The sequence below is a fragment of the Toxorhynchites rutilus genome, chromosome 2 (assembly GCF_029784135.1).
Source record: "Toxorhynchites rutilus septentrionalis strain SRP chromosome 2, ASM2978413v1, whole genome shotgun sequence".
NCBI classification, from domain to species: domain Eukaryota; kingdom Metazoa; phylum Arthropoda; class Insecta; order Diptera; family Culicidae; genus Toxorhynchites; species Toxorhynchites rutilus.
In genome coordinates this window covers 317,237,295-317,258,223 of record NC_073745.1, presented here as the reverse complement: position 1 = coordinate 317,258,223, position 20,929 = coordinate 317,237,295, and the positions used below count along the sequence as shown (strand labels likewise).

The 20,929-nt window shown below is 36.8% G+C and overlaps 2 protein-coding genes across 4 annotated transcripts in view; one reads left to right on the top strand and one right to left on the bottom strand.

The window, feature by feature from the left end:
• Positions 1–20,929, top strand: part of LOC129765026 (glucose transporter type 1) — a 647,147-nt gene that overhangs the window by 227,029 nt on the left and 399,189 nt on the right. The window lies entirely within an intron of this gene.
• LOC129765027 (uncharacterized) overlaps positions 1–20,929 on the bottom strand; it is a 254,261-nt gene that overhangs the window by 222,037 nt on the left and 11,295 nt on the right. For all 3 annotated transcript variants that reach the window (XR_008741331.1, XM_055764833.1, XM_055764834.1), the window contains exons 2-3: positions 20,405–20,621; positions 9,479–9,588 (exon numbers count right to left, since the gene is read on the bottom strand). Coding sequence is in view for 2 of the 3 variants with exons in the window: in XM_055764833.1 (XP_055620808.1) it covers positions 9,479–9,588; positions 20,405–20,621 (327 nt within the window). In the remaining variant the exon portion in view is untranslated. The remainder of the gene's footprint in view (positions 1–9,478; positions 9,589–20,404; positions 20,622–20,929) is intronic.

Sequence of the window (20,929 nt, the reverse complement as noted above, 5' to 3'; positions counted from 1 at the left end):
TAGCAGTCCCCACTGCGGTTCGGTATGGGACGTGCGCACTCCGCAGGGGTCTTCCCAGTTGTACAACTATCAACCAGCCCTCCTCTGTTGGAGCCACCCGCTGGTTTTGCCACCTTCCGGTAGTAACACACTGCCAGGCACTACCAGACACCGGTGGCACGAATTGCGAATCTTGGGATTGCAAGTGTTTACACCTCGAACTCGTCCCAGCAGAGGGAGCGGCGGTTTTCCAAGGTAGTCTGGTTGGATGAACAATTTATGAAAATTGCTCCGCATATACACAACACGATGGTAGGGATCAGCAATCGGTCGGTAGGACTAAAGTCATACCCTAGCCGATAGTAAGCTGAATTTATCGCTGCACAATCGTCAGGCATCATCATCGTCTTCGTCGTCGTCGTCGAGGATTGGAATGAGGCTCCCGACTTATGCTAGAGTGCGAGGCAAACAAGCTGTGGTTCCCTAACACCTTCTTATTGCAATCGCACGAATCGTACGAATTAGGGTTGGGGGAAGCAAACTCCGGAGGTGGTTCGGATAAAATATGTGCGGTTTCTCCCGGGGACAGCAGGGGCATCAAACGGTGGGTGAGGTTGCTCATCCCGGCAGCTTGTCTTACTTACAGGAGCTGAATGTGGGTCGAAGTGATGGCAGCCAGGCTGAGAGAAAGCAAAGGCCAAAGGTTGAAATTGTTGATGAGGAAAGCCACTTCCAAGAAAATGCATACCTCCTGCTGGGCGAGGATTGTGCCTTTATTTACCATTTTGATTGCACCAGTGGAACCGTATGTTTGATATCTTATGAAGCTGTTACATTTGTAGCAGTTGTGTTTTTAATGACTAATTATAGTTCAAACAATATCTACAGTGAATCAAACTCAAACTTAAACTCAAACCATGCATATCTTTTTTCACTACTTTTGAAAGTCGGAAACAAGCTTTCGAAAAATCAAAAATATCAGAAACAAATAAAACATCTAGTCCTTTTTGTTCGTTCAATTATTTAACCTTATCAACCAGCTTTCATTTGATTCCTATAACGTTTCAGTAGGGCCTTTCAACATAGAGATATTTTGAGTTCGTGTTTGATGATGTTTGTGGATGAAGAGTGCATTTATTTTTAGGAATCTGTAGGATACGTATGAATATTATCACTCCTTGCAGTCCTCGTATGAAACGAAAGTTAAGAATCGCTCATTCTGAGAGTACGCATAGCATTTTAAACTTCTGGTACAATGTTCGTTGAAGTGCTCCTCTAATTTTCTTAAAAAAAATTTACGGCAAGAAACAAAATGGCTAACATATCAATAGAAACGATCACAGGTGTTTTGGGGATATAGTAATGCATTGAAATCCGGACACTTAAGCGCTTACGACAATAACTTCAACTACTAAACAATATTGATATATCATAGCTTAAAAATTTACATTTCTTTAGAATTAGAAGGCATTTATCTAAGTTATGAATCTCACAGAATTCCACAAAATCATGTTATATCAGGCTGTCAAAAAAGTCCTGCGGTATTTCCGCGAGGTGTCTTTGTAAGCGCGTAGTTCTAGTTGTATTCATTGTATCGAGTCATTCTATAGCTTGTTGGGAAGGTATTTTTGCGCGCTATAATATAGTCCTTGACAGTGTTTTGTTTGGTTAAGTCGTTCGTGAGTTATAGTGTCGCAAATATGGAGCAAAATAAAGATAAAATCCGACATATTTTACAGTACTACTTTGACAAAGGCAAAAATGCATCTCAAGCTGCCAATAAAATTTGTGCAGTTTATAGACCCGATACAAATTCCATTTCCACCGCACAACGATGGTTTCAACGTTTTCGTTCTGGTGTAGAGGTCGTCGAAGATGTGCCACGCTCCGGAAGGCCTGTCGTCGAAAATTGCTGAATTAGCCGAGAAAGACCGGCATAGTAGCAGCCGTAGCATCGGCCAAGAGCTGGGGATAAGTCATCAAACCGTTATTAACCATTTGAAGAAGCTTGGATTCACAAAGAAGCTCGATGTATGAGTGCCACACACGTTGACGCAAAAAAACATCTTTGACCGTATCGACGCATGTGAATCGCTGCTGAATCGCAACAAAATCGACCCGTTTCTGAAGCGGATGGTGACTGGCGATGAAAAGTGGGTCACTTACGACAACGTGAAGCGCAAACGGTCGTGGTCGAAGCCCGCTGAAGCGGCTCAGATGGTGGCCAAGCCCTCATTAACGGCCAGGAAGGTTCTGCTGTGTGTTTGGTGGGATTGTCAAGGAATAATCTATTATGAGCTGCTTCCCTATGGCCAAACGCTAAATTCGGACCTGTACTGCCAACAACTGGACCGCTTGAAGGTAGCACTCATGAAGAAGAGGCCATCTTTGATAAACAGAGGCCGCATTGTCTTCCATCAGGACAACGCCAGGCCACACACTTCTTTGGTGACGCGCCAGAAGCTCCGGGAGCTCGGATGGGAGGTTCTTTTGCATCCGCCGTATAGTCCGGACCTTGCACCAAGTGACTACCACCTGTTTTTGTCCATGGCGAACGAGCTAGGTAGTCAGAAGTTAGCCACAAAAGAGGCCTGTGAAAATTGGCTATCCGAGTTTTTTGCCAATAAGGAAGCGAGCTTCTATAACAGGGGTATTATGAAGTTGGCATCTCGTTGGGAACAAGCCATCGAACAAAACGGCGCATATTTGACTTAAAACAGATGATTGTAACTAATTTTATGAACAAATGAAAATTCAAAAAAAAAAATACCGCAGGACTTTTTTGACAGCCTAATATTTTTAAATCCTATCAATATGGGTATCAAATTAAAGGGGCTGATTAGTAGAATACAGTAATTTATCTCGTATTTCCATTCTAATGATTTTCAGTTTGGAGCTACATAGGAATGTCGAAACGAAAAACAATATGTCTTTCGTTTTTCGTTTTGACACTACTTATGTATAGATATCAGTTTAATAGAAACTTGCACCTGTTTATAAGCCTCCCAATTCTAAAGGTAAGTCAGGCTCTAAGAGATGGTGGTCCTTATTTTTCTGTGATTGCTTTTTCATTCGTAAGTATTTCATAAATAATTAATAAAATTTTTGAGAATTGTCTTTTTCAAAATATATGCAAATAAATGGAAATAATTGTTACATGTACATTAAAGGTGTGTTTATTTACATACTGCACATATATCCATGTGATCATGGATGCATAAGTGTTTTTGTAGAGATAACTTGTACATGTATATATGTTGCGATTTTTTGACCATTTTTGAGAGACTACGTTTGATAAACGCATTACGAAAATAGAGGAAATGTTTCGGTAGATTTTTCAGGATACCCAAAACAGCCTTCGTAGTTGGGTAACGAAATACATCCGTTTTTCGGGGATATTTTCGAAAAATCTCAGAAATTTATTGTCATGTTCATTTTAATTTTGTTAGGAATAAATTTTGGATTTAATTTATGTCCAATCCAATCAAAGTGTTATTTAAGCTTGGACCTGAATAGGAGTGATAATTTTGATTTTGTTCGTGTCGATTTTTGCATACTTCAGCAACATCATATCATCAAATTTATAGATTTAATATGAATTTACATTCCAGACGTAGATAGTGGCGAATGGACTATATGGTTCGGATTTTACATTCCATATCGCAGATAGTATGTTTAAAATGTAATGTTCATGTTCAACATTATTTTTATGTTAGAAGCTGAAGCATTCTCACTCCTGCAGGTTTTTCTATTATTCAATAAAAATAAAATGTGAATTAAAAAAAAGAAAACCTTTATGTCAAATCAGCTCTTGTGGCAACATTATTTGTTTTTCAAATTCGTGTTGCAAAGCCACTGAATATATCAAAATATTTAAATACATCTTTAATTCATTTTCTGGAGAGTTCTGTTCGAAATATTGTTATTTGTTATGTTATTGTTATACAGTAAGCTACATCTAATTCGACATCTAGCTAATAGGACAGACCTGTAATGCGAATAATTTAATAGGATATTTATACATATAATTGGACATTTTTGTAAACATTGAGTTCAGGGCCCAAATTCTGCTCCCACATTGAAAGTCGCCACCAGACGTCGAATTAAATGTAACTTACTGTAGAACAATAATTATTCATTGCCATATTTTTAATTCATTACATACATGTTAAATTTATTTATTATTTAATTGAATAATATTTTATTTTACTATAGTATCTTTCGTCGTGTGAAGCATGTTTCGTGTTGAATATTTCCAATTTCGTTCGAGTTTCATGAACATAGCTGGATGCGTATTTCTGTTTCCGTGTGCGATTTGGGTCTCAATTCATATTCCAATTTGTAGATGCGGTGTTTTTTTTAACGCAACAATTAACGTAACAACGATCGGAAGGCATCTATCCTTCCTACAATGTCTACAATGTAATATTATAGAATTTCATTTATCAATTCTGTCAGCAGATATGACTTAAATTAAATGTTAGTAATAGTAATAGTAATAGTAATAGTAATAGTAATAGTAATAGTAATAGTAATAGTAATAGTAATAGTAATAGTAATAGTAATAGTAATAGTAATAGTAATAGTAATAGTAATAGTAATAGTAATAGTAATAGTAATAGTAATAGTAATAGTAATAGTAATAGTAATAGTAATAGTAATAGTAATAGTAATAGTAATAGTAATAGTAATAGTAATAGTAATAGTAATAGTAATAGTAATAGTAATAGTAATAGTAATAGTAATAGTAATAGTAATAGTAATAGTAATAGTAATAGTAATAGTAATAGTAATAGTAATAGTAATAGTAATAGTAATAGTAATAGTAATAGTAATAGTAATAGTAATAGTAATAGTAATAGTAATAGTAATAGTAATAGTAATAGTAATAGTAATAGTAATAGTAATAGTAATAGTAATAGTAATAGTAATAGTAATAGTAATAGTAATAGTAATAGTAATAGTAATAGTAATAGTAATAGTAATAGTAATAGTAATAGTAATAGTAATAGTAATAGTAATAGTAATAGTAATAGTAATAGTAATAGTAATAGTAATAGTAATAGTAATAGTAATAGTAATAGTAATAGTAATAGTAATAGTAATAGTAATAGTAATAGTAATAGTAATAGTAATAGTAATAGTAATAGTAATAGTAATAGTAATAGTAATAGTAATAGTAATAGTAATAGTAATAGTAATAGTAATAGTAATAGTAATAGTAATAGTAATAGTAATAGTAATAGTAATAGTAATAGTAATAGTAATAGTAATAGTAATAGTAATAGTAATAGTAATAGTAATAGTAATAGTAATAGTAATAGTAATAGTAATAGTAATAGTAATAGTAATAGTAATAGTAATAACAAGCTTTGCCAGTAACACCGGCTGAGTGTATCCTATGGCTTACCTTTCCTACTAACATATTTCTAACTTCCCAAGACATTTATAAGAGGTCGTAGAGTTATCTGCATCTCTATTAAGTAAATGTCGAACTAACATTCCTTCCCTTTCCTTAGCAGTTGCAAGGACGTGGCCAGGACAATTCTTAACTGTTGGAGAAAACATAGTAATAGTAATAGTAATAGTAATAGTAATAGTAATAGTAATAGTAATAGTAATAGTAATAGTAATAGTAATAGTAATAGTAATAGTAATAGTAATAGTAATAGTAATAGTAATAGTAATAGTAATAGTAATAGTAATAGTAATAGTAATAGTAATAGTAATAGTAATAGTAATAGTAATAGTAATAGTAATAGTAATAGTAATAGTAATAGTAATAGTAATAGTAATAGTAATAGTAATAGTAATAGTAATAGTAATAGTAATAGTAATAGTAATAGTAATAGTAATAGTAATAGTAATAGTAATAGTAATAGTAATAGTAATAGTAATAGTAATAGTAATAGTAATAGTAATAGTAATAGTAATAGTAATAGTAATAGTAATAGTAATAGTAATAGTAATAGTAATAGTAATAGTAATAGTAATAGTAATAGTAATAGTAATAGTAATAGTAATAGTAATAGTAATAGTAATAGTAATAGTAATAGTAATAGTAATAGTAATAGTAATAGTAATAGTAATAGTAATAACAAGCTTTGCCAGTAACACCGGCTGAGTGTATCCTATGGCTTACCTTTCCTACTAACATATTTCTAACTTCCCAAGACATTTATAAGAGGTCGTAGAGTTATCTGCATCTCTATTAAGTAAATGTCGAACTAACATTCCTTCCCTTTCCTTAGCAGTTGCAAGGACGTGGCCAGGACAATTCTTAACTGTTGGAGAAAACATACTTTCACCTAAGAGATATTACTAATCATCAGCAATGGGTGGAGGCTTGTTTTTTAACATAACAGTTTTGAATTCGTACCACCTACGATATTGTGCAACTTGCTCAATGCTAATGCTAAAATGCTAATGATTAGTAGATCAAGTAATTTATAAGAAATGTAAACCCAATATGGCGGCCGCTACAAAATGGTGGATTACATATTTTCTCAAAACCCGCTCTATCTACAAGAGCTGTTCTAAAAGTCCATTGAGCATTTCCATAGCCATAGCCGATTTTGCTTCAGCACTACGAAGGGATTTCTCTAGAGATAGGCAAAAGGCAAAAATCGAAGTTGAACCAAAACACGTGTAGGAAAAGCAGTTGTCAAAAATTAACTGAACATTCAAAATGGCCGTATTGCAGCATAAGTGAGAGACATGAGTACTAACACAATGCCACAAAAAAATCTAGAATTGAATATACGTAACTTGCGTAAATTCGAAAGTCGTCATACATTTTGAACAGACCTCGTAAAACGTCAAGATCTGGTGTCATCTCGACCTTCTGGGACTGGGACTTGCCTGAGTGGCAATGAAGGTATGAAAAAAATTAATCATTGAATTTGAAGAACCGACCATGAACATTTTGTGTGTTGGCCCGAAAAAATGACCTGTGCAAAATTTCAGCTCAATCGTGCATCGGTGTTGGTTGAAATTTTACATACTGACAAATATTCATTGATCAACCTTTCGATAGCAGCACCTACATAAGCATAAGCAACTGACATAATTTTTATACTTATACTTATACTTTAGATAGATAAAGATGTAGAAAGACGATACACGCCATATAGGCCTTCGATGTGAGTGGAGTGGAGTAGGATTCTCTCAAGTGGAAGGAAAGAATCTAATTTTGGGGAGCTCAAAACTTGACAATGCCGAAAAATAAAAAAAAACTGGATAAAATTGTGGAAATTTAATAAAAAAACTGTAGATTTTTTGCCTCGGATGTTTTGCTAGCATGCTTGAAAAATACTGGCAATTTCCAGGAAAAACTGGAAGGTTGGCAACTCTCTCTACACACAAATTTTCCAAAAGCTGACGATTTATGCTTTAAAATGATGTATATATCATTATCTAAATAGAATTATTTGAAGGCTTTTATCGACTTTCAAAAGTAGTGAAAAGAGATCTGCATGGTGAGGTACGATTTCCATTTGAGTCACTGTATTTTCAAGATTGTTCAGGACACTTTTGGAAAACTTTTTTGAGACAGATATGAAAAATATAATCAATCTGAACAACAGTTCGATCAGGAAAATTATATCAGTTAGGATAACGTTTATGTAGTTGCCGCGATTGAATTGTTGATCAATGAATATTTGGTCGCATGTAAAATCTTGCATTTAATTTCAATGATCCTTTGATTATCAACATGGCGAATATAGATCCAACTAATGTCATAAAAAGGAAGCATTTGTCAATTGTTTTCCTTCTACAAAGTCTTCCGAATATTTGCGATCGAAATCGAAAAATTCAGGATATTGATAACGAGTTTGGGGAGATCCGAAACCTGAATTTTACTGACTGCACTGTAAGCGAACGCAAGGATGCTTCTTTCTTTCGGGGTAAAATTTTGTCACTAAAAAGGAATGACAATCATTTTGCTTATCCTAAGTTGAAAAATATTATTCCAATATTTCTGATTTTGCCGCATTACTCAGCAATCGTTGAACGATTGCTTTCAGAATACAATTTGAACAAAGCAAAACTAAGAAATAGAATAGGAACAAAAACTATGCGCGGAGTTCTAGCTTCCAAAACAAAAGCATGATGTTAATAATGATCATGAACAGATTGAGGAAATTTAAAAATGCTACGGTACTTACGCATTAACGCCAACGAAGCGCAATTTTTTATGAGTTTATTTTTTTGCTATAAAATTTATTCTGAAGTAATAGGGTGGCGAAGCTCCCATTTAACGAGGATAAGGAACAGAGACGGCCCCAATTCATCGAGGTGACGCAATCCGAGTCGACCGCCGATTCGCTGTCAGAAGCGGCGTCCTCTCGCAAGTAAACCAGTTTCCCCAAATTGTAAGCAATGTATTTCACTAAGAAAAAAATAAATTCATATTGAAAATAACGCTCCGGTGGCAGTAATACTTATGTACCAATGCTACATAATGACACTGTCACTGTATACCCTTATTTGTATTGTTAATATAAAAAAAATCATTCTTCCAGTTTTTTCAAATTTTTTCCAGCTTTCTCCAGTTTTTTTTTCAAATTTTTCCAGCTTTTTTAAAAATTTGGTTGGGGGGGTTTTTTCTTCTGAGCCCCTCATTTAACATTAAACATTAAATCAGGATGACAAAACATGCACTAAAAATAAATGTTGGGTGTAGAATAATTAAATTTTTCTGACACAATTGGCTGGCATTCGGTTGTTGTAATGAAAGAAATGATTTTTCATCACTTCGAATTTCACACGACCACAATTTCCCCCCAACGAATAGCACAAAAAAAATCCAAATAAATGAAAAATTGATGGCTGCTTGCGAATGTGACATTGATATTGATTGATGTTCTGCACGAGTTGCAATCAAGAACAGGTGGGCGGAAGGCTCCGTATCCCCCCACACTCGACGGAAACAACTCGGAGGGGGGATACAAGAAAACGGAAGATGGTATTTGATGGTAGCGAATTTATTTCAAAATTTATGGCTTATGATTTCGTGGAGCCATCCATCGAGAGGAAGAGAAGGCTCATTCCAGTTTACGTTACGTTCCTCTCGTCGTTTGGCGTAATGGTGGCAAGGACTCGCGATTTATAAGCACATCGCCCACCTTCGCCCCCAACCGGACCGCCGTTTGTTATGATCGGTGTGATGGTAAACCACCAGCACCAGCCCATTTCCGTACACTTTCACAAACCGCAGCAGAGCACACACATATGGAAACCGCTAAGCTGTCAATCATTAGTCGAAAGAGGTTTGAATAAATTACGGCTCGTTATGAAACCAACCCAGTTGTGTCCGGATGGTGTGGGGTGGGTGGGAAGAGGTGGTATATTCAGCCGCGGTTGTGTTGATATCGATTTTTGTGTCCACTAACTTGCAGTGCAGTGCATACAATATATCGACTGACAATCGAACAGTTCCCGATTAGTACTTTGTAAGTATTTTTATGAAAGCAAAGGGAAACAAAGAGTTACTCACATGCTCACAGTTTGCACATTTTATACTCGCCGACTGTTGGACGGATCTCTCGGTCAATATCTTCACCGCGCAGAGTAGCTCCTTGGCGATCCTGTACAGCTGTATGTGCTCTGCAGTGACAAATTCAAACAAGGATAATAGAACGTAAATCGTAACGAACAGAGGAATAGGGAAGTAATAAAAGAAAACTTAAACACATTACATTTATTGTTTTTGCCCGAGGGAGGGGCGGAGTGAGTGGTATTCTAGGGGGCGAACGTTCGGAAAACCGTTCCGTCCCGTCTCTTCTGGAACATTTGATTCAGGGTGAGGGGGCTCAAGGACGGGTACCGAGAAACGCTGTATCGGGTGGAATAACAAAAGTGGCTTTCGGATGGTAAAAGCTCAAAAACACGGCTGACATAATGTTATGGTTAGAAGAGGAATAAAACAGTTCCATTTGAGTTCCGTTTTACATATACTCCCGAGAAAGATTGTTCCGTATTATAACACATAAATTCACAGCTATGGATGGGTTATACCTATGATATAACCGCAAGGTTGACGTAGGACTGCTGTTTGCTTAGTAATTAATTGTATTTCTTCAATTAGCAATAATCCCACCTCCGATGATCCTTATTGGGTACGATTATCGCCGCTGTCAGTGCTATCTTTTGTGTATTGATTAAATTATTGATTAAAATAGATAATGAATGAAACTATTTACGAATGCAATTGTAAACAAATCTCAATTTAAGCCAATTCATGCATTATGGTAGTAGTTATTGCAGCAAATAGTTATCAACATTTTGCATAATCATCAAACGGTATGCGTAGAAGTTCAGTAAGCTGGCTACATGATATCTTCCAATGCAGTCTTGAATAATCGAGCCAAGCGTTGCATTTGTACCCGCTTTTGTAGACCGTGATAGCAAAACGAATTCTGGAGTGTAAAAATGTTTGGGGGTATAAAAGTATTGCCGACTTGAATGTATCTTCAATGCCGATTCTCCCAACTTCTTGGTTTCGGAATCTGTATTGGGAAAACACATTCTGGTTTGCAAAAATGCAAGCGAGTACAAAAGTACTCGCAGTTTACATCTTTCCCCAGGCTTCATGGTTTTGAAGCCTGTGTTAGGGAAACATTCCAATTTGCAAAAACGCACCCGAGTACGAAAGTTCCACTGCTTGCATCTAAATTTCTATGCCAATTTCCACAGGCTACATGATTTTATAATCTGTGTTAGGGAAACATTCCAATTTCCAGAAATGCGAGCGAGTACAAAAGCACCCACAGCTTGCATCTAGTTTGCTATGCCGATTTCCACAGGCTCCATGGTTTTTAAGTCTGTGTTAGGGAAACATCTATCCATTCCAGCGATCGTACCTCAATCGTTGCGCAAGCGTAACTGAGTGGATTTCCGAGCGGCACTCGCTTATATACCGAAACTGTTTTGAAAGCAATTTTAGGGCTATTGAAACAAGTTTTTGGATCAAAGTGTTTAGCATCGCGTAAATATATCCAGTGTTTTGAAGTTTGCCAATGTGTTCTTTGATTCTCCAGTGAAAGCCACATCACAAATCCTGAGCTATCGTCCTGGCCTTCTTCAGCCGAAGGAACCGCCATTTTCCTCAATGGTGTGATCCACCACTGTGCGTGTACTTTGAGCTGACGAAGTAAAGTAAATAGAACTTGCCTTACAATTGCCGTGCGTCTCCATTGATCCAGTCCAGTTACATTCAACCAACGGAGGTGCATGATAATAATAAAGATTTAAAGTTTTTCGAAACGGAATAAATGTGCATGATTTGAACATTTTCGAAACATAATCGGGATAATTGCGATAATAATCAATAATTTAATCTGAAAGACCCTGTACCAAAACGGCTCACATCTCTCATTGCACACTATAGAAACGTCAACAGCCAGTCTTAAACCCTCTTCATTGAACTTAAAGAGGTTTTTTTGCAATGATATAATTACACGACCTTATCAAAGAGTAACTAAGAGCTGTAGAAAACTAATTGGGGAGGATGATTGGAGGCTTCTAGAACTACACAGCTTTAAAACATTGAATTAGATTTACTCTAAATCATAATTATGTTATTTAGTCTGGTCTAACTGAACACGAACCTGAACATGTACGATAAAAAGAAAGATTTCGAATGCTTATAATTTGAACTTTTCTTAATCGCAATTCTTATGGAATAGATGTACCGTCGATGAGGGTGAGATTGAGTCAATAACGGAGAAAGTTACTATCTTGACAAATATTGTGGATATATTTGAAAGCTGTGAGCCGTTTAATGGGATGCATAATACTTAACTGTAGTACAAATAGTTATTATTTAATAATTCATCAAAGTTTGATGAGTAGATAGCCATCAAATAACACCCCGAAAAAATCTCATGCCCAGCATTATACAGAATTACTATAATGTTAAATATTGGATAGGTTGCCATGGGAACAAACATTATTTGAAATTATGACGATGTTGTGCGAACAATAACGATTCAGTTTCATATGGTCGGCGTTCAGTCAGACCGTACCAAGTAACTAAATGAGAAAAAAGAGTTAATAGTAGCAAACAATAAAAAATTTCTTAACCTACGTTTTACTTCAATCAGATCACGCAAATGTTACAAACAGCCAGGTTTATGGCATAATTTTATTTCGACCGATCAGCAAATAACTGATAATAGTTTGCAATCATGCTTACGATCATAGTGACTAGAGGGAAGCCACGTTTCTCTGACAACCAGAAAATGGAAGAAATTTCAAATACAATGTTAGATTTCTCAGCATCAGAAGATTCTTCCCTTTTATCCTTCAATGAACACGGAAAAGTAACTCAATGTATATGCTTCACAGATAAATTCACAGTTATTTAAAAGTGGATCGGATATATTATTATATCTTGTTCCGACAGAGTAGACCGAGTGCCAGAAAGTAGAAAACTTGTAGTTACTAAACTTTTACTGATCGATTTCAAATCCAATGGAAGCAATGACTGCAATTGTTTTTTCAAAATCACGTTGAAACATATTTTTTTTTAAATACCAAGAATTGTACTTGAAAATACATACTAATGGATTGTTTTTGGTAAGTTAAATACTGCTTCAAGTCATACAACCGGCTCATATTATTGTATATTGTATAGTGGAGGAAATTCTACAGTTTAAAATCCACGTCGACTGCGTGCAGAATAAATTATATGATTTCATCATCAAATTCTTCAGTCATGGTGGACCAAGTCCACAGAGCCAGTGTTGCGACGCTTAAGTGATCGTGTTTCCACTTGTACCGGATTACGTGACGGTTCCATTTTGTTAGTAGCTTTTGTTCACTTCGCGAAATCGTATGAAGCGAATTTCGTTATTCATATTTTGAATAAGGAACACACCCTGTACCAAAACGGCTCACATCTCTCATTAAACACTATAGAAACGTCAAGAGCCAGTCTCAAACCCTCTTGATTGAAAAGTTAAAGAGGTTTTTTTTGTTATACAACCAGGGTTTTTTTTATGCGAGGGATACGTACCTCGTAAAAAAACCGCGTTAATTGGAAAATCCGCGTAAAAAAACCGCGTTAATTGGAAAAATTGAATTGGAAATTAGGTGCGGCAATAATTTCCTTCATAAGCGCTAAGCTCCTTTACAAGCACTAATAACCGTAATATGCTCCGAGGGAGCATAAAAGAAAAATGTGAGCTGAGGGAGAGATGTGATATTGCATTGATTTTTTAACGCGGGTACCGCATAAAAAACCCGCGTTAATTGGAAAATCCGCGTAAAAAAACCTCGTAAAAACGGCGCAAAAAAACCTGGGTGTAATATAATTACACGACCTTATCGAAGAGTAACTAAGAGCTGCAGAAAACCAATTGAGGAGGATGATTAGAAGCTTCTAGAACTACACAGCTTTAAAAAATTGAATTCGTTTTACTCTAAATCATAATTATGTTATTTAGTCCGGTCTAACTGAACACGAACCTGAACATGTACGATAAAAAAAAAAGATTTCGAATGCTTATAACTCGGACTTTTCTTAATAGATCGCAAAGATGTTTGCATCGATCGATACGAAATATGTCTACGCGTCTATCAACATGAATAACATTTTAAACAATAAACAATTGAATAATTGTGGAATGTCAAGCCTTATCCAAACGCGCCACAAATCCAAAGGTCCAAATTTGGCTCCTCAAATGGTACCAAATGGAGCAACAGCGGAATATAATTTGAATACAATCGAAACATTGAATTGTGAGCTCCTCCCCTTGTTATTCTACCGCCGGTTAAATCAAATAAATTTGAAAGTTGCTTTCCAAAAAATAATTCATTTTCTAACCGCGATGCAGAGCTTATACGCTAAGGCCACCGTTCCAGCATAACTACGTATATCAACATTAGCAGCGGTCAACGAGTTCTCATTTTGTGGCCATCCAACGGACAACCGTCATCCATCGCTTTCGTGTAGTTGATCCAGCACACAGAGATGATACTGGTGCAAAATTGCCTGTGGCTGTTTGTCTAGAAGAATGCATTGGCAAAATAAAAACATAAATATCGACATGTGGCAGTTTGTTCTCGTGAATCTATTGGCGCTTTCCAGGGCCACCAAACTTTTTACAATAGAGTTATTATAATACTATTGAATACTACAGTTCGTTGCATTCTGAAGAGATATCCCAATTTATAAAAGAAGAAAACTGATTTCTGTTTGCTTGGGAAGAGCTTGTGTACATTTGGAGTGTTTTTGGTGATTGGTGATTCGATTCCGAACGATCATGAAATTTCAACGAATTTGTACCGGAAACATTGGTTGAAAGTGACTTGCAAAAAATATTTTGCTAAAAAGTACAGAAATACTACTCGGATATCCGCTATGTTATTTCAATTGAAAGCCCTTGGTTTAGTTCCAAGTTTCTCCGGTTTTGTTCCCGACATTACTCACCCGCCTTTTTTTGACATAGGACTATGTCTTTGATTTCTATATAAGGGGGTTACTCTACGAAAAATGTAACGATTTGATGAAATTTTCAAACGCATATTACTCAAAATTGTAATCCCGACACATGTTGTGTTGTATGCCATTGGACAAGAAATTTATCCAGCATTTTTTTTTTGCTTAGGACATGAATAGCGAATATAGTAAAAAAGTTAACAATTCGACAGTTAAAATGGGTATGTGTTTTTCGATTTTACTAACCTCTCGTTTTCTCCCACAACGCAACGAGAAATCTTGTTGTCTACAATTCGGCGTTAGCTCTCAATGTGATTAGATGCGTAAAGGGTGTGTCACATTACATTGCATCACGGAAAAAACGCTGTAGAAATTCGCCCAGTAGACCGATCCTTTTGAAAAATTTAGACAGTAAAATAAAAACTATTAAACAACTTTTGGCATTTTCTTTTTATTCATACTTCGAGCCCAAGCCCGTATGCTCGCACCTTCCTCTTTACCCCGTCCATAAGGTTCTGTACAACGTCAGGTTGTAGTTTTTTTTTGAACAGAAATCCATTTTCTCTTGAAGTCCGCCTCCGATTTGCAACTTTTGGGTTCTTCCGGAGGGCCTGCTTCATAATCGCCCAATATTTCTCTATTGGGCGAAGCTCCGGCGCGTTGGGCGGGTTCATTTCCTTTGGCACGAAGGTGACCCCGTTGGCTTCGTACCACTCCAACACGTCCTTTGAATAGTGGCACGAAGCGAGATCCGGCCAGAAGATGGTCGGGCCCTCGTGCTGCTTCAATAGTGGTAGTAAGCGCTTCTTTAGGCAATCCTTAAGGTAAACCTGCCCGTTTACTGTGCCGGTAATCACGAAGGGGGCGCTCCGCTTTCCGCAAGAGCAGATCGCTTGCCACACCATGTACTTTTTGGCAAACTTGGATAGTTTCTGCTTGCGAATCTCCTCCGGAACGCTGAATTTGTCCTCTGCGGAGAAGAACAACTGGCCCGGCAGCTGACGAAAGTCCGCTTTGACGTAGGTTTCGTCGTCCATTACCAGGCAATGCGGCTTCGTCAGCATTTCGGTGTACAGCTTCCGGGCTCGCGTCTTCCCCACCATGTTTTGCCTTTCGTCGCGGTTAGGAGCCTTCTGAACCTTGTATGTACGCAGGCCCTCCCGCTGCTTGGTCCACTGGACGAATGAACTTGACAAATTCAGCTTATTGGCGACATCCCGGACCGAACTTCTCGGATCACGTCTAAACTGCTTAACTACGCGCTTGTGATCTTTTTCACTGACGGAGCATCCATTTTTGCCGTTCTTCACCTTCCGGTCGATAGTTAGGTTCTCGAAGTATCGTTTTAGTACTCTGCTGACCGTGGATTGGACGATTCCCAGCATCTTACCGATGTCCCGATGTGACAACTCCGGATTCTCGAAATGAGTGCGCAGGATTGATTCACGACGCTCTTTTTCGTTCGACGACATTTTTCCAAATTTACGAAAAATTGACAGTGAAGCATGGCCAACGTGATCTATACACTCTTATCTGATTATAAGCGAAAGCTGAAGATATAATTCCTAAAAATTCAATTTCTACAGCGTTTTTTCCGTGATGCAATTTGATGTGACACACCCTTTATTTTGATTTATTCTCGATTTGCCGTTAATAGACATTTATCAGTTTTCAGAATCAATGGAGGGATGATCTAGGAATAATCTTGATGATGATATTGAATGATTTCACTCTATACTCCCCAAAAAATTGACGAGAGCCTGGCTTAAAAGGTTAAACGTTGATAGAGATTTTATCAGATTGAAGTTCAAGTTGTTGTCCAATCATTTGGTGCTCAATTCATCGTGTAGGTTTTGCTACTAACAATTTATGGAATTGTGGTCCAGGGTGTCATTATATCGAGCATGTTGTTTGGTTATGTAAAAAAATGCAATTGATGAATTTAACACACATGACATATCCCGTTCGTGCCCCTAGGCCCAGACCCATCAACTTTTTGACATAGGACTACGTCTTACATTATGAAATAAAGTAAATGTTAATAAATATTTTTGCTGCGAACGGATTTTAACGATTTGCATACCAATCGAATCGGAAATTTTCAAAGATTTGTTTTATATGCTGTACATTACAATCCTATAGTCTGTATATGTTTTAAATTGATGAAAATTGGAAGCATTTCCATTTCCCTATACATTTGTTCTGTCCATTTGTGTGCTTTCCCGCACAGAGCTGTCAATAACTAGCAACTTATGCAGCCGCTAGAATTGAAAAAGTCGGAGACGAATGAATCGTTGGATTTAAAGTATCCGCAAAACAAAAAAAGAAGATGAAGAATAATAGAAACAACGAAGGAGGATAGCGAAAACAGAATATTTGCGAAGTAAGTAAGCTGTCGCTAGCGTATTAGTATTGCATCTCCTCTGAGAAAAATTCTCAGAATCTTTCTGTGCCCGAAACAACAAATATCGCTTATTCTGCTCGTTTTGTGTTTTATGTTTCCCCTCGAGCTGTGAACGCTAGCGAATATTTCACTTGAAGTTTGTCGCGTGTCTCTGATACAACCCCTCGATTTTTTTTTAAATTAAAGTATTTTTTCGGAATTTCGAAATGATTTATTCTTTTTCATTTTTAGATCCATTGAAAAAGTTGAAAAAGTTTTTTTAAATAAAATTTTAGAGCGTTGTGCAGTACAATTTTTTGTTCGTATGTGTTTTCTGTTCATATTTATGTTTTTTTCAATTTTTTTTATTTCTTTAATTTTTATTTAAATTTTTTTTCATCTTTTTTTTGAAATAGTATATTTTATTGTATTCATGGAATTAAATTAATAGGACTAAACATTCAATCTATTTTGGTTTTGACTAAATAAAACCCTAATTTTGAAATGCAAAAAAATATTTTTTTTATAGAATTTTGTTGACGATATGTCGTGGTACATCATAGTAAGATGCAATTTGAGTTTTTATTTTCCATATTTTCATTCCAATCTATTGAGAATGGCGTGGAAAATAAAGAATCTCTTATTACTTATTAAGTCTTATTATTTTTTCTGTATTATAGTGGCTTTCAATACTTTTGGCGGGTTCGTCACTTTACTTCCATTTTCGGAGGGATATCGGGAGTGAAAATTGAACTCGTGGCTTTTAGCGTGGAAGGTACAATTGTTATCCCTACGCCAGATCGCCTTCAACTTCTTATTGAATCATGGCTTTTTTAGTGAAGCATATGGGGATTTAGAAAAAAAACTTATTTTTCAAATTATATTATAAATATATATATTTATATAAATTATATTTGTACTGGGTCTCAGTCAAATTTTTGTTTTAAGTCAGGATTTGGAAATATATATTTTTTGTATCGCGCAACATTGTTGAAGTTCTGAAAAAAAACACACAAATCTAGTAAAGAAGTAGAAACACGAATAAATACGAATTAGAGTAGTACTGAATCTCTAAATCTCCCAATTTTTTTCAATAATTCATGATTTTTTTAGTACCTTCTGATGAAAAATTTTTTTGATAATATTTCTCGATACAGCATAGTAAGATGCACTTTCAGTATTTTTTTTTCAAATTCTTATCTCAAAACTGTTGAGAATGGCGGGCAAAAAAATGAAATTCCCGTTTTTCACCTATGATGAACTACGTAGGGGTTCAGAAAAATAATCAAAATATCTTTTTAGTACCCTATACAATATTTTTCATAGAGCTGATGATTTGGTTTGGGGGCACTTTTTATTTCCTTTCCCAGCCGGGCCCTTTGTTAGAATATTGAAATCGCTTAATATAAACCATTCAAATCCACATTTGGTAGCGTATAAAAACAATAATAATGTGTGCGCTCTCCAGCGCTCTCCACTAGATCTCATGAAGACCGGTGCTTTGTAGCATTTCACCAAGTTTCACTTTGGATTTGAGGTCGCGAACAAAAACTCATCGCGATTTAAATCGCACCACAACATACTATCGATCCTCCGAATTGCCTTCGCACATTGTTTCAAGCAAAAAAGTTGTGTTTGACAACTGCATTGAAAACGGATGCTAATTGCTCACTGACCGTTTACAGCCTGGGGAACACTAATGTCAAACAAATTTTAGAGATTTTCTGATTAGATAGATATGCAAATAATACAAATCCTTTCGCCGTAAAAAATAGTTATTAGCATCGAAAATATATCATGAAAACGCGACATGTTTGCTGATTCAGCACCCTCACTGAAATACATAGTCCTACATTAACAAGTAGTCCATTAGCACTGAATCCAGTCTACGGGATCGTTCCCAATCTTAGTCTGCTGCTTCCTTGGAATATGAGTATATGAAGGATGGTGAGTCATAAGTCATAACACAAGTCGCATAAGGTTATGTTGTGGATGGCCACTAGTGATCGTGGAATAAGCGGATCTGTGTTTTCAATGAGTGGCCTAGGGATTAACATATAAACCTGTGAGGCCAATTTTGTGTAATTTAGAAGGAAATAACGCAACAATGAAAAAAGTGGTATTTTGGTATGATTCAGTGTCATTGCATTACAATATAACGGATAACACGGGAAATACATGTAAAGAAATCGATTTAGAGTGGATTACATATGGAAGGCCTTTGAATAAAATATGGCAACCCTGAGAGTGGCGGGGTTCCAATTAAAGGACCTGACAAACCTCTTGTTGAAACACCCTGTAAAGTCTTCTTTCAAGAACGGCGATGATTCACGGGTAACCAATTTGTACAGATACCTTTGTACATTCTGTTGCACTTATCTGGTCTCCCTCCCTCTACGTGGTAGAACTTCCCAAGGGACAAAAGTAGTACAAAACTACATGGAAACTCATTTCCTGCTTCGCATAACTTGTTCTGTTCGCATGCTCAACTGCGATTCAGTTCATCCCCGAGTTTTGGCACCTTCGCATCGATAGTGTGAATGGATGTGGCCAGAAGAAGAAGGTGTAACCAATTCTGGCTCTTGGGACGGGTTGGGGAAAGTCTTGGGAAAGAACAACTTTGGCGAAGGTTGCCACGTTTTCTCAGAAATACGGTTCTCATGAATTCAATTACAATTAAAATTTCCACCATCATGATCATCATCATCATCGTGAACGAGACAAAGATGATACAACGGAGAAGTGAATGTTTATGTGTACGCTGTGTGGGTAATGAGGAAAAATAGCACGAAACGAAACGAAACGAACGAAAAAAAAGTATTATTCTAGGACGGTAAGTCCATGATGATGACTTTTGCCTAGTGTAACAGTAGTTACGGAAGCACTTGTACAAGAAGCGCTATGCTATGCAACTCGAGGCGTTCCGGTTCCACTTGGGTGAGGGCCACCTTCACCACCATAAACCAGACATCACACAAGAGAGTTGTCGGTTGAGGTAAATGGGCTTCCCTGGCGGAGACCGGAAACGACCGATTTGCATATTATAATGAAAGTTGAAATCAATATAATTATTTTTTCATTATTTGTCCCACGGCGTTTGATGGTGCGCTCGACTCGGCGAAGAGAAGCTTTAATGGTCGTTCCGTGGCGTGGACGAGGATTTAATCTTTACGCACTGAATGGCAGGGTTGAATGACATTTTTCCCGCAGCCTTTTCATGGTTCTGTTCATGCTAAATAAACAAGTTTTTCGCTTTTGTCATCCATGTTATCAGACTTTCAAGAATATTCATGTGGGAACGTTTGCTTACTTCAAACCTTTTAATTGAGCGATTCCAAATGTACGTTTGAAAGGAACATTTTAATGCTGTCAGTCAATTTGGTGGTCGATCAAATATTACATTTCCCCTCTTTGATGTCATCCACCGCACCCAAATAAGAGAACCCGAACCGACTGACTGACAGCGAAAATAAACCCAACAAGAGTCTCCCCTTCCGAGTGGAGGAACCAGAACCGAATTCGAATTCCATCCGGCAACCAATATCCGGTGGGCAACTGGAGCGAAACGAGCAGCAATCAAATTAAACAGAAATTACCTGGACAGTGCTCCTTCAGCTTCGACTTCAGCTCGAGCGTCAACAGTTGGAGAGTCCTTAGCGGGTCGAAATGGCATAAATAGATTTCCCCATCCGAGGGGGGCGGGCCGCAGTATGTTCCCGCCTTGGGGAGACTGACCACCGATGGTTGAGGTGGAACGATCGCAACAGAGCTGCCGGATATCGAGGATGGGTTCTCGGAACGTTCGTGTTGTGGCTGAGGGAGAGAGATGAAGAGTACAAATTTAATTTACTCATAGAGCAATTCGACCCTGTTCGATTTTTTTTTTTGAAACCTTGACTTCAACTTTGACTTTTTTCTTTTCGATGGTAGCTACTTAAAATCATAATATTCATTATCATATGACCAGTCTTAACTACGTCTGATTTTTTATAAGAGCGTGTTAAGAATGATATATCGTGTTTTCTAAAAGTCGAAACTCGGAACCCAGATGTCTTATCGATATGTTCCGTAAAATCTCAAACTTTTAAAGTTATTCGGAATAGAGCTAAGATTGAAAAGGG